We start from the raw sequence: 12,360 nt of genomic DNA, 5'->3' as shown, positions 1-12,360 counted from the left end.
TGAAGATTTCGTTCACACTTGCTGGTTTCATGCAACGTCTTTTTTTCCAGATGGATACCCTATTGTAAAATGATTTCCTGCTTTAGGCTCTGCTTTGTGTAGCTCTCCGCTATGCCATCTTTCTATGAACTGGATAAACTGCCTATTAAATTTAATTACAGCCTGAATGACTGCACATCTTGATCTTATTTTTCCTCCAATGTACTGTATTTCACCAAGGTCCTTGAGGATGAAATAAAATAAATCTGAAGGATGCATACTCCAGTAGCCGAAAGAAATGTTTCAAAGGGCATTACAATGACTGTTAACCCATTAGTTTTGGACCATTTTGAAGGCAATTCTTTAGGTTTAGGATTATAAAGACATTTTTTCCTATCTTTTCTTCTGTCATTTAAAAAACCTAAACAATATAGAGGAAGTTCCCAGAATAAAAAAATTCAAATAGAAATGATGAAGATAATTTCTTATCCCTTAAAAAGAGAGGAAGCAGGGAAGAGCACACACGCACCTTCAAACTGTTCAGCATGATTAACATTTACTTTTTGCAAGAAGGGCGTCGTATAAAAATTACCAGCTCTCAAATCTCCACCCTGTTGCAAGCGAGGGTGAATGCCGGGCTGGCGGTGCCCTTGGGACCCATCAGGACTTTCCCTTCCGTGACTGACGGTGGTTGTGGTGCCTGCAAAGGCATCCCTGGGAGGGGGTGACGGAGCATCACAGCCAAGCTGAGCTCACCCCACATCCCCTCGGCAACCTCTTCAGGCCTTGAGTCCTTCCCATGAACCGAAGAAAGTTGATGGCTACAAAGGTTTCCGAGGAGGTGGACGTCCTCACTGTCAGCAGCGATGGCGCCAGGGTCGCTAGAGATGTTTCCTCCAAGAAAGCGCGATCTGCGTAAGCTGAATGCTTTTCGATGGCTATTTATCTGCCGTGTCTGTTAGACTTTTACATTGAGACTCCTCTCACTTAACTTTAATTTTAAAGTTAATTTAATGTTTTAACTTCAACCAGCTATGACTAAGGCAGCTAATCACATCGGCTTCCTCTGCAGCTGGGGAGAAAGCCACCACCTGAGGGGATTTTCCCTTACCTGCCTTAAGTACCTATCAGGAGTGGGTGGGCCTTTTTTTTGGAGATGCCTCTCTCTTGGTTAGTCAGCAAGCTCAGATGAGACATGGAAGAGAGAAACTCTGCCTTTGGTTTTCCGTGGTTGCAGCTCAGCACCTTTTGCGTATTTGTTACCAGCATATTTTCGCAGGTAAAATTCCTCTTGCAATGGAGAGGAGATCACCCAGCAAATTGCTACGCATCCTAGCAAATTACAGACTTTTCAGTGAAGATACATGAATGTATATGGAAACAGTCTCTGAAAGATGCAGCTGGAATGTTCTTGTAACACTTCAAACAGTAGGGTATACGTTGGATGCACCATCAAGTGAGCATACAGCATTCATTGGCGCACACGGCGTTTTTCTTAACGTCATGTAAAGAAATGCTCTTTAATTCATGGGACCCTGTAGCTTCAGAAAGCTGTAAAACTCTCGCAGAGCCACAGAGCAGATAAATTAAGTAGAACTAATTTGCTAAGACTTTAAGTATGTGAAACTATGTTCCAAATATTGTGCTGTTTTTTCCAGATGAGGACTCGATATTCTTGTTCCACTGTTCATTTATATTTTCTGGGGTACAACTGTAAATTGTCTCTCTCAATGCACTTATTATATAATGGCAAGGAAGAATAATGATAGTGGCATTTGGAATGTTTAAGTTCATTTGTATTCCTTGTACAGATGGCCTCTGCAATCGTAAGTAACAGAGAAATATCCAAGGAATTTTCAGGCGATTAATCCAAGTTTAAAAGCAGCAGCATCCCAACAGCAAGCTGCAGAAAATGCCTGGAATGTTAATAGAAAGTACTTCTGGAAGGAATATTCGGTTGTTGTTTCTTTCCCTTGAAAACCATTTACTGAAAGGGACGTTGTTGATTGATGGTGCCTTCTGTCCGTCTTTCCAGAACTCCAGCGCAGATCATCGGGTTCGACTGGACCTCGGGCTTTGGGACAAATTCAGCGAACTTGCAACAAAGTGCATTATTAAAATAGTGGAATTTGCAAAGCGATTGCCAGGCTTTACAAGTTTGACCATTGCAGACCAGATAACTCTACTTAAAGCAGCCTGCCTGGATATACTGGTATGTATTTTTAACATCATTGTTATACTACTAATGCATTTTCTATTCTTTTTTTTACTGTAATCGACAGGGAGAGGGGGGTCAAATACTGCCCCAGTGTTATGGCCGCAAAATTAAACTTAGCGGGTAGTCTGGTATGGTCATGGGTGGACTCTAGCGCGTCTACCGACCTATGTTATATGAGATGAGCATGCTTGTCATAACAACTCCTTATAGTTTGTGGATTTCAGTATATTTGCAAGAAGAGCACATTTTGGTATTGTGACACTAACTTGAAATATGTGCAACTTTGGAAAAATTTCCTTTATTGTTAACACTGAAGAGAGATCAGATTCTCTTTCCTTCCTGCTTCCTTCTCCTTCCATAACATAGTGCTCTGTATAAAGGATACCTAGAAAGACAGGCCGCTGTATAACATTTTAGGAATGTGCTGTACCTGTGGTCACGAGGTAATTTGAGGAACAAGGTACAAATCTTCAGTTTTTTCAGGTTGTAGAGGGGAAACTGGTGTCTCCAGAGCCCGGCAGGCGCAAGCCTCCAGCACGCAGATCACCGTGCTTTCACCGGTGCTGCAGGCACCTCTGGAAGTGAATGCTGTACTGCACTCTGTACAGATTTTACCTAAATGTCATTGAATTTTAAATATGCAAGCATACAACCTGCAGCAGGGAACTGTGCAGATGGGCTTGGAGTTTTTCTCCAGACCTTGCCACTATGTCAAGGCAAGCTGTCTTCCTTCCCTTTGTCTCCGGTTGTTTCTGTCACGCTGACCTTCAGAGGAACCCTCTGGGATCTCAGCATTTCTTTATCAAGACCTTACAGGTCTTCAGGCTTTTAGTTGCAAATATGCTTCTTATTCTTGGCCATAGCAATAACTTTCAGTAAAACAGTATTTTCAACATGTTTAAACATATTTTAAATGTTTTCTTCTGAGCACAAACCTTCAGGTCTTCAATGAGCCAAGCATGGCCAAGAAGCCTGTTGTAGGATGGCTACTGTAGATACATTTTTTTGGCAGGACACAGGAGTTAAAACTAGGGAATTTGAAGTTGAAGTAATTAATCTTGGAATTTCTAAAAGTGCATTGCTTCAAACAGGATCATATTGAGGAGGACGTTAACTGCTGTGACCTTTTCCTCTTGCTTTGTCAAAAGCTGTTTTGAAGAATTGCATCTAGAGGACATTGACGAAGGAGGAAGAGGGGCAGGAGAGGGGAAGGGATATTGTTCTCCAGCCTGTAAAAAAAGGAAAGGTTGAGATTGCCCTGTCGTGCTGGAGATTCACCTCTCGTTGTCCCCTTCATTCTTGCGCTCATTAAGACTTATCTCTTCAGTACTGTGTGTGGTCCCTCCGTGGGGCAGGGCCGTTTGTTACCAATCGCACGCCTGTCGTCGCCAGCTCTGTCCTGGTAAGACAGCGTTGCGTTCCCCTTACACCAAAAGGCACGTGGTAATCCATAAACTATGCGGTTGCCTCGAGCGTGTTCTGCCGGAGGTATGGGACGGGAACCGCTTTGCCGGAGTAACCAGTAACCAATGGCTGATACAGAAACTACCCACAAATGGTGGGGAAGAGTCAGGTTATAGCAATAATCTGCAGGTCCAAACTCTTTATCCCTAAAACTTCAGCCCTGGCTCTGTAGCTGCTGGAAGAAGCCATACCCTAATTCTGTAAGTGCTCAGGATCCCACGAGCTCCTGGCGCTCTTTGCTGGGGGGGTAGCCAAAGCTCCTGCAGCACAGGGTCCCCACAGCAGCTCCGCTCCCTGCTTGCATCGCCAGCACTGGCTGGAGATTATCAAGTATTTCGGGGTAACCTTCCGCTTGCAGTTTTATCTGAAGTGCCCAGATAAAGGCACTTCACAGCCTTTGATCAAAGGGACTAAATAAAAGCCTAGTTGTCAGATTAGAAAAAGAATAATGAAGCAGGTGATAAATGGTGACTTTATTTCAACTAATTAATGGATGGAAAGGGTTGATTCTTTAATACAATTCACCACTTTCACTTTGTGGCCATGTGGCAACCTTCAAGCTCAAGTTATAAACTTTCTTGAGACTTGTCATTCCTGGTCACCTGCTCATTCTCTTTTTTTATTTTTCATGAAGCTGGAGAAGGTGACACATACGAGCAAGCAGGGCGTAGCGAGTGCCATAGCTACTACCCATAGCCGGGAGGAGCCGAGGCTTTGCAAAAAAACGGGAGCGGATAAGACATGGTTGCCACGAAGAGTCCTAACTTCCCTGTGCGACATTTGCACAAGCTTTATGTGTCTATTTTATGTGCTGCTTAAAAAGAAAAAGGGATAATTACCACGAGCACAGTAATGCATAGTGTGCGCGCTGTCTGTGAAGTGCCCACGTCCATTAAACCCACATCACCTGCACATAACTGGAATTGCAGTGCAGCTCTGGATCTTTATTTAATAAACTTCAGTACTTGGAGCAGTGTTTTAATAGCACATATTTCCCCCCTCAGCAAGCTCGTTCTCCTAATGATGAGTGTTTTGAACATTTTATTTTGTTGTGCATTGAGACGCAGAGTGAGCACCATATCCCCTCCTGCGGTGTGAGCACCCGCTGCCTGCCCGTGGTCTGCCATGTGAGCACCGCCGAGCACGGGCGCAAGCCTCGCCGGTGCGTGCTCGCGATCCCACTGCCGTGCAACCCCCGGGACGTGTCCCCAGAGCGCGCGGGAGGGTCGGCGCGGGGCTCCCAGCCCAGCCAGGTAGGGTGGCCAGGCTCCCCCCTGTTTGCTGCCCACCCAGCAGCGCTGTCTCTGGCCTCTGGGGAGTCTTAAGCGTTTATAGACCTTGCCAAGGGTTCGGCTCAGTTGGTTCCTGCAGCCGCGGATACTTGAACCCCCCGACAGGCTGACAAAGGAAACGGTGCCAGGAGCTCAGTAAACTCTGCTGGGTACGGGCCAGAGAATTGTTTTATATACAAACAACCAAAATCTCTGGAAGGGAAATAACATCAAGCCTTGCAAGGCAGCTGAAGGCGCCGATCGAGGATGGTGGAATTTATATCTGCTCTGGTGCCAAAAGTTTCAGGGATAAATACTACTAAAATTCAGGCAGCAACCCTCGTAAAAGCGAGTGCTGCTGTCTGCTGGTACGCTGGCCCAGCAGTGGTTGAGCATCCCCAGCCTCGTCGAGCTCTGGCAAAATGAATGTGGAATGAGTCCAGAGTCCAGCCTGTCTTAAATCCAGTGGATAAAAACCTGAGAAGTCCTTGAACGCTAATCCTTAATAATGTCGTTTTTGCTTTCTGTTGTAAAACTCTGCGCGTTAGTGCTAGGAGGGCTTTGGTGTGTGCGGAATAACCCGTGCTGATGGGGCATGGCAGTGCCGTGGAGGCTTGTTCATGGTTTCAGAGTCACCTGCTCAGGTTTCTCCTCTCGGGAAACTGTCCCAGCCACCTAAGGCAGCTAACATGTAACAGCAGCATTTCTTAAAAAAACAAAACAAAAAAACCAACAAAAAAACCCCAAAACACCCCCCCAAAAAAACCCCCAACAATTCTGTGGTAGCAACAATTTTGTAAAGGCAACTTTCTGGATGCTTTTAGTTTTGTGCGACCCATAGGGTTTTTGCTTTTCAATTTGTAACTGGCTTGTAGGAACCCCAGAGTCTTTAAGATACAAAGATTCCTTAAAACAGAGGGCCCTTTAATCATGGGCAAGAGCCTTATTTATGGCTGCAAGTGGCATTGAAGAGCAGGGTGACAACTAAAATACTTGGCTTGGTTACAAAATCTAAACAACACCGAGGACGTTAGGAGGATGTCTTCTAGACAGCAGTTCAGTTTAAAATGGAGAAAGATACCGTAATTTCTTATTTTGAAGTGCTGACATTTCCCATATGTTCTTCAGTGAATATGAACTTGAAATCAGCTTCACTTTGACACTGGAAGTTTGCCCAAGAAAGGTTTAGCAGCGAATCAGCAATATCCATGGCGTTTTGCGGATCTTGATGAAGGACACAAATTAAAAAAAAAAAATATATTTCAAATGATCTGTCTCGGAGTTTAATAACAGCATGTTGTGGGATAATGTCAAAGGAATGCAGGAGAAACCTGAGACCCGATTGCTGCAGTCAAGCTAAGCGCGTTGCAGAAAACACAGAGTTGAGGTTCAGCTGTGCCCGTGCCCTGCAGAGCCGCTGCAGGCTCCTCCGCTTAGCGCCGGGTGCAGCGTGTAGGGATGGAAGCTGAAGTCTGCCTTCTGCACAAAGCCGTCCTACTTGCTGCCTGAGCCTGCAACTAGCTGAATTCCGAGGGACATTTATGTTTTAGAATTTTTGCAAGGCCCCGGAAGTCTCTTTCTGTGCATGCCCACAGGGGCTCTAGGCTGAGTAACCTAACCCCAAATTCATTCCCTCTGCGTTAGCCCCGGGGGGCAGTGATCTGGTAGGTCTTTGCTGCGCACCCCCAAACGGAGCGGGGCTTGTGGCACCGGTGGGCGAGCACAGAGAGCTTCACAGCCAAGGAGCCTGCGGGTTGTTTGGGATGACCACTCCGGGGCATCCCAGGCCCCCTGGGCTGGGAGTCTTGGTGCGGCGCTGGCAGCCGGTGTCCAGGCTTGCCCGCGGAGGGGGGATCCAGAGGAACCGTATCTGCCACCCCTGCTTGGGCAGCTGCCAGGGAGGCTGCAGGTAGGCTTCGGGATACGCCACGACGTTGCCCAATTTAGCTCCAAGTCCTGCTCCACTAATTTGTTGGGCTGGGAGTCCTGACAGTGTGCAGGGAAGAACTCTCATTGCTAAGGCTTATCAATTAAAATAGCACTGGAATAAAAGGGGCTGCCTTTCTCCCAGCCGAGCTAAGGGAAAATCAGTACCACTTAAGAAATACAGAACCTTGTTGCTCCAAAAGTTGGCTACCTGACCGTCACAGGCCACGCACCCTTACTGGAAGGCAGCTACTGTATGTGCAGGCTTCAGATGAGAAGAGTCGCACTCTAGTTTCCCCTGCATTCTCTTGCCATTAGGGAAGTAAACCAAGTAACTCTTGGGTTTCTCCATAAATATGCAGTTTTTGCTTTTCTTGAAAACGATAAACTCTGCATGTTTCTCCTCCTTTCTGTGCAATCCTTTTAATGGTTTAAAAGGATAACCAACAGCAAACTGGAGGGGAGAGAAGTGCTGGTTGTTACTGGCAGCGTAGAATACGGTAAACATGCTGTCTTATTGACAGGGTGTCATGATTTATAGTGTTCATTTCTGCTAATAATCCTGAAATACACTTTGGCTATTACACCAAACCTTTGGAGTTACCGGCAGCTTTTTAAGATCACTTTTATTAGTGGGGAATTTGTGGTCGGTGAAGAATTTGAGTGCTGTGCATTTGTATTTGTGCCTCTCTTGGTCATTGATTCAAGTAATTTCAAGGGCTTACTCTAATTCACGGGTAGGGGAACGATGTGAAACATGCTTGTCCAACCACCTAGAGTCTCAGTGCTTCGATGTATACCTACGATGTGAGATAAGATTATTGCTGAGATAGAAAATAGTTGGAGAGCCTTCTCCAGAAATACACCCTATTAAGTCTCTTACCAAGGAATTTAAGAAGAGAAATGAAAGCTCCCCTGTAGGTCTCTTACATGCCATGTCCTCCTCTTTCTCCTCCCTGCTTATTTGGAGCAGTGTTGCCAGGCAAACATGAAAGTGGGAGAACCAAGCCCAGCCTGGTCAGCTGCCAAGCGCTGGGGCCTCTGACTCAGAGCTTCGGCAGCTATAGGAATAATTAAAATTCTCCCTCTGCTCACTTATATTCTTGTAAATCTTTTTTGTTGAATCTTCAAAACAAAGTAGGATGGCTGTATGGGAAATAAATACGTTTGAGTCCTGAAAAAATACGGCTGTAGTCTTAGGTCAGCTAATCAGCTCGGCTTCTCCAAGGTTTTGGTTTAGTTTAGTTTAGGGATAAGCCTTCTCCCACCTCTGATTATTTGAAACATTAAGCATTGATATATGGAGGAGAATTATGTCAGCGTGATGGACATCTCTTTTATTTGATCCTTAAGGCAGTGCTCATTAATAGCAGCTGTGGAAATGAGCCTGTGCCGCACAGAGTCTATAACGGGACGCGCACTGGGTTCGCTCTCTCCGGCCGTGCTGCCACCTCCGCTCTGACAGCGCTCTTGACACTGCAGTTACCCCGGGGGCATTTACTAACAAAATGCAGAGCATCCTCAGTGTTTTATTCATGCGTTTTGCATTCCTCCGTGTCCGGTTAGAGGTGCGAAACCCCATTCTCCCCTGGAACACTCTTTTATCTGGGGTCAGCGCTGGGTGGCTGTCGGCACACAAGTTAACTTGCCAAAACCCGGGAGCGCTCGCCCAGGGGTTGCATTCACGTGGCGGCGCTTGCCTGCCTGCCGGCACGGGAGAGAGAGCGGCACCCCAAGCTGCACGAGTTACGTGCTGCCTCTTTCACCAGCTCACGGCACTCACTCACATGAGATCCCGCAGAGACGCTCTGTCCTTACCAAAGGCACGACCCAGAGAAGCACTGCCGTGCACAATTGATCCCCAAAATCAATGAAATGCGTGTGTGTGTTTGAAGAGGTGAGATATTTTTACGACCTTGCTGGATCAGATCAGCAGAGCAATAGTGTTTTATAGTTAGGCGCGCATAGCATACTAATTAAAGAGCAGTTTATGGGAATATTATGGTAATGTTGGTGACTTAAGTGGTGAAAATTGCACAGAAGTTTTGATTATTTTGTAACTCGGGGGAAAATTTCTGTTATTAAATTTCTGTTATAAAAAATACCCATAGTGAATCAAGTGTATTTATGTTGTACCAGAGAATTTTCGTGCTACTAGAACCGAACAAACCAGAATTTGATTTCGGATTGTTTTGACGTGACCACGCAGTTCTGTGGGTAGTTTGCCACATCAAGAAAATGCAACAGACCTCTCATGGATTGAATTCTTCAGATTTATTTTTTTTTAATGTCCTACCACAGATCCTTAGAATTTGCACAAGATACACACCAGAACAAGACACCATGACCTTTTCAGATGGCCTTACCCTAAACCGAACTCAGATGCACAACGCCGGATTTGGCCCGCTGACTGATCTCGTGTTCACGTTTGCCAACCAGCTCCTGCCTTTGGAAATGGATGATACAGAAACAGGTCTCCTTAGTGCCATCTGCTTAATCTGTGGAGGTATCGTACAGCGTGAACTCGGATGCATTTGAAAAGGACAAACAGACAGATCTTCATTTATGTTTTGCTTTCCTGTACTAAAACATATCTATAAAATATATATATATATGTAATATTGTTGTATGTGTTATATAAACCACTTAACACTAAAGGTTTGTTTTCCACTGCTGATAGTTACTGGGTTTATTATTGATACATTTTTAAAGGAATCAAATCATTCTGTCAAGCAACCGATCCTGTTATTTGCCTGATAAAGGACTACGAGACACCTATGTCCTGCTGCATTTTTTTATAGGTGGTTTATGGGTGCCTGTATGAACAACCTTTGTTGGGACAAGATGCCCGTTATGCAGCTTTTATTCATAAATATAATTACATGCATATCCATATAGTTAGATTCACAGAAAGTTGTAGGTGATAACTTTCTTTAGAAAAAATAGATTATACTTTGAAATCAGCATAGTGGCACTGATGACATGATTTGTGGGGGGCTGATTACAACTTGAAAGGGACCTTGTCAAGTAAAATCAGGTAAAATCATGGGTTTAAAATACCAAAAGCGAAGTCTCAGATCATTTCCAAAATGGTCTGTAAATTTCTGTTATTTGAATCACCTAATCTCTCTCCTTTGCAAAATCTGCACTAGCAATAGAAACACACCTTGTTTAGTTGGGCCATTTTGTTGAAATACAGCCCAGGTGCTGGTAGAGAATGTTGAAAAACCAAGAGTCAGGCTTTGTTGGCGATGCCCCTTTAGTACAAAATCATTCTGATTTTATGTGTCTCTAACCATAACCCATCAAAAGCATCGATGGGTTCTGAGATGTCATTAATATGTGACTGGCGCATCCTGGTGTGTGGGTGACGTTTGTTGTCACTCAAGCTAGCACTGCCATCTGCTGATACCCGATGGTAACTCACGTTGTTTTAGGATTGATACAAAGACTAAATTCACTGTAATCTCTTTGTATACCTAGGTGGCTTATCAATGACATGTACAAAATTAATTCTGAAATACTGTTTGCAGCAAGGTGTTTTCCCCTTGGAGAGGGAGGTGCAAGAGCAAAGTGGTAGTTCTGGACCACTCAAATGACAAACCTTTCCAGTCACCAAGGAAAAATGAATCTGAGGTTCAGAAAGCCATGGTTTATCCTCTTCCTATGGAATACTCACTGCAGAGTGTGGGTCATAAGTGGAGAGAAAGATGAAATTCGTGGAGTTCTAATCAAGAACATGGAGAAGCCTCTGTGATTTGGAGTTTATTAAAAAAAAATAAAAATTTAAAATCATACAAGTGACATGATACTTTTCTACAGATCGCCAGGACCTTGAAGAACCAATGAAAGTGGATAAGCTTCAGGAACCGTTGCTCGAAGCACTGAAAATTTATATCCGAAAGAGACGACCCAACAAGCCTCACATGTTCCCAAAGATCTTAATGAAAATCACAGATCTTCGCAGCATCAGTGCAAAAGGTACGGTGTCTCCCAATAGTTCAGAAATAGCGTCAGTGTTGTGTTTTGCGCCTAGAGACTTGGGTTTTTATTTTTTTTAATATATCTAAGAAAGGTCCTTGTGACCTTTCTCTTCCCTTCTTCTTTATGTAACTCCCGTGTTTGAATTGGTTCTGCTTTAAACTTACATGGTGCTATGTTCTTCGTGCAACTCACAGTGAAAATGACATCTTAAGTATAAGTAGATTTAGCAAATCATTAGCATAAACTCTTTGTTAGTCATTTTAAGACAAGATAAAACCCTCAATTAAACCTTTGTTAATGTTTACAAGGGAGTGTGCATCAACATGTACTTTGTACCACTAACGGTGTTCAAAGAACAAAGTCTGTTTACAGAGAGCAGAAAACACTTGTGCACCCAAAACTCCCCTAATTCAAACTAACTGTGCTGGCACATGGATCCGTTTTAACATTTTGTGTAGTCTTGCATGTGATGGATCGAGCACGTGAAACACACGCAGCCTAAGCGCCATCACATAAACCCTCTGAAGCGTCGGTACAGTCGAATGCTTTCGTTTTGTCAGAGAGGTTCCCTCCCCACGTAGCGCTTTGTCCCTTGAGGTGTGCAGCCAGAGAGGGGAGGCCGGGCAGCGCTCTGCCAGGCAGCAGCAGACGGTCACTGTGCCAACTCGTTGGCAGCCTCCCTGCACGCCCCTTCTGCCCCGTGCTCTGGCTCCAGAGGTGACTGTGCTCCTCTTGCTTGCGTACCCCTGTATCACCCCAACGCCCAATTTTGGTTGTGTCCAGCTGTTTCATGTGTGTTCCCCTTCTGGGGAGCTGCATCAGCTTCTGGGCCAGCCTGGGCACAGAGAGCCTGAAGTGCTGCAGTTCTTAGTTTTTACAGTGGTTGACGCAGTTCCACTTTCTCACTATGCTTACTCAACTACAGATTTGCTACCCCTGGTAGATAAGGAAGCATATGAGCTTATAGGTACAGGTACCTATGTAGCTATAGATTGGATTTATGCTTTTGAAAAAATTGCTAATTTCATTCAAGATGGTATTTGAGAAGACTTCAGGGAAAAAAACTAACAGATCACTTACTTAAATACACTTGGTTTACATTAAGACCTGAACTGTTACACTTTAAACACTCTATATCTAAGTTAAAAAATTAAGCTGTAGCTATGTTTATTAAAAGAAGTGAGCAATTTAATTGGATCGATTAGTACCAGAAGAATAACTTAGAAGGGAAACAAACACCAGAGCTGGAAGCAAAAGTATCCTCAAAGGAAACGGCTTACCAGGTTAGCTGAAGGTGCTGTGGCTCCGCAGTGGGATAACCGCACAGACAGACACTGGGTACTGCAGCTGACCTGCTCCGCAGCAGCAGAAAAACAGATCGGTAACGCGGCCAAACTCAGTTCACCAGCACTGCTCTCTGACTGCAGGTGGTTCTCAGAGAAGCGCTCGGCATAATTGTGCATTAATTTCTTTCCGATTACAGAGCTTGCCCCTTTGTTTCTAACAGTTGCTTAGGAG

The 12,360-nt window shown here is 44.6% G+C and overlaps 1 protein-coding gene across 7 annotated transcripts in view; it reads left to right on the top strand.

The window, feature by feature from the left end:
- Positions 1–12,360, top strand: part of RARB (retinoic acid receptor beta) — a 335,268-nt gene that overhangs the window by 319,913 nt on the left and 2,995 nt on the right. For all 7 annotated transcript variants that reach the window (XM_054815866.1, XM_054815865.1, XM_054815867.1 and 4 more), the window contains 3 exons: positions 2,015–2,191; positions 9,160–9,364; positions 10,681–10,839. In XM_054815866.1, coding sequence (XP_054671841.1) covers positions 2,015–2,191; positions 9,160–9,364; positions 10,681–10,839 — 541 coding nt within the window. The remainder of the gene's footprint in view (positions 1–2,014; positions 2,192–9,159; positions 9,365–10,680; positions 10,840–12,360) is intronic.

The sequence above is a fragment of the Grus americana genome, chromosome 2, assembly GCF_028858705.1.
Source record: "Grus americana isolate bGruAme1 chromosome 2, bGruAme1.mat, whole genome shotgun sequence".
Lineage (NCBI taxonomy): Eukaryota > Metazoa > Chordata > Aves > Gruiformes > Gruidae > Grus > Grus americana.
The sequence above is the reverse complement of the archived record's forward strand: the minus strand, read 5'-3'. Positions and strand labels throughout refer to the sequence as shown.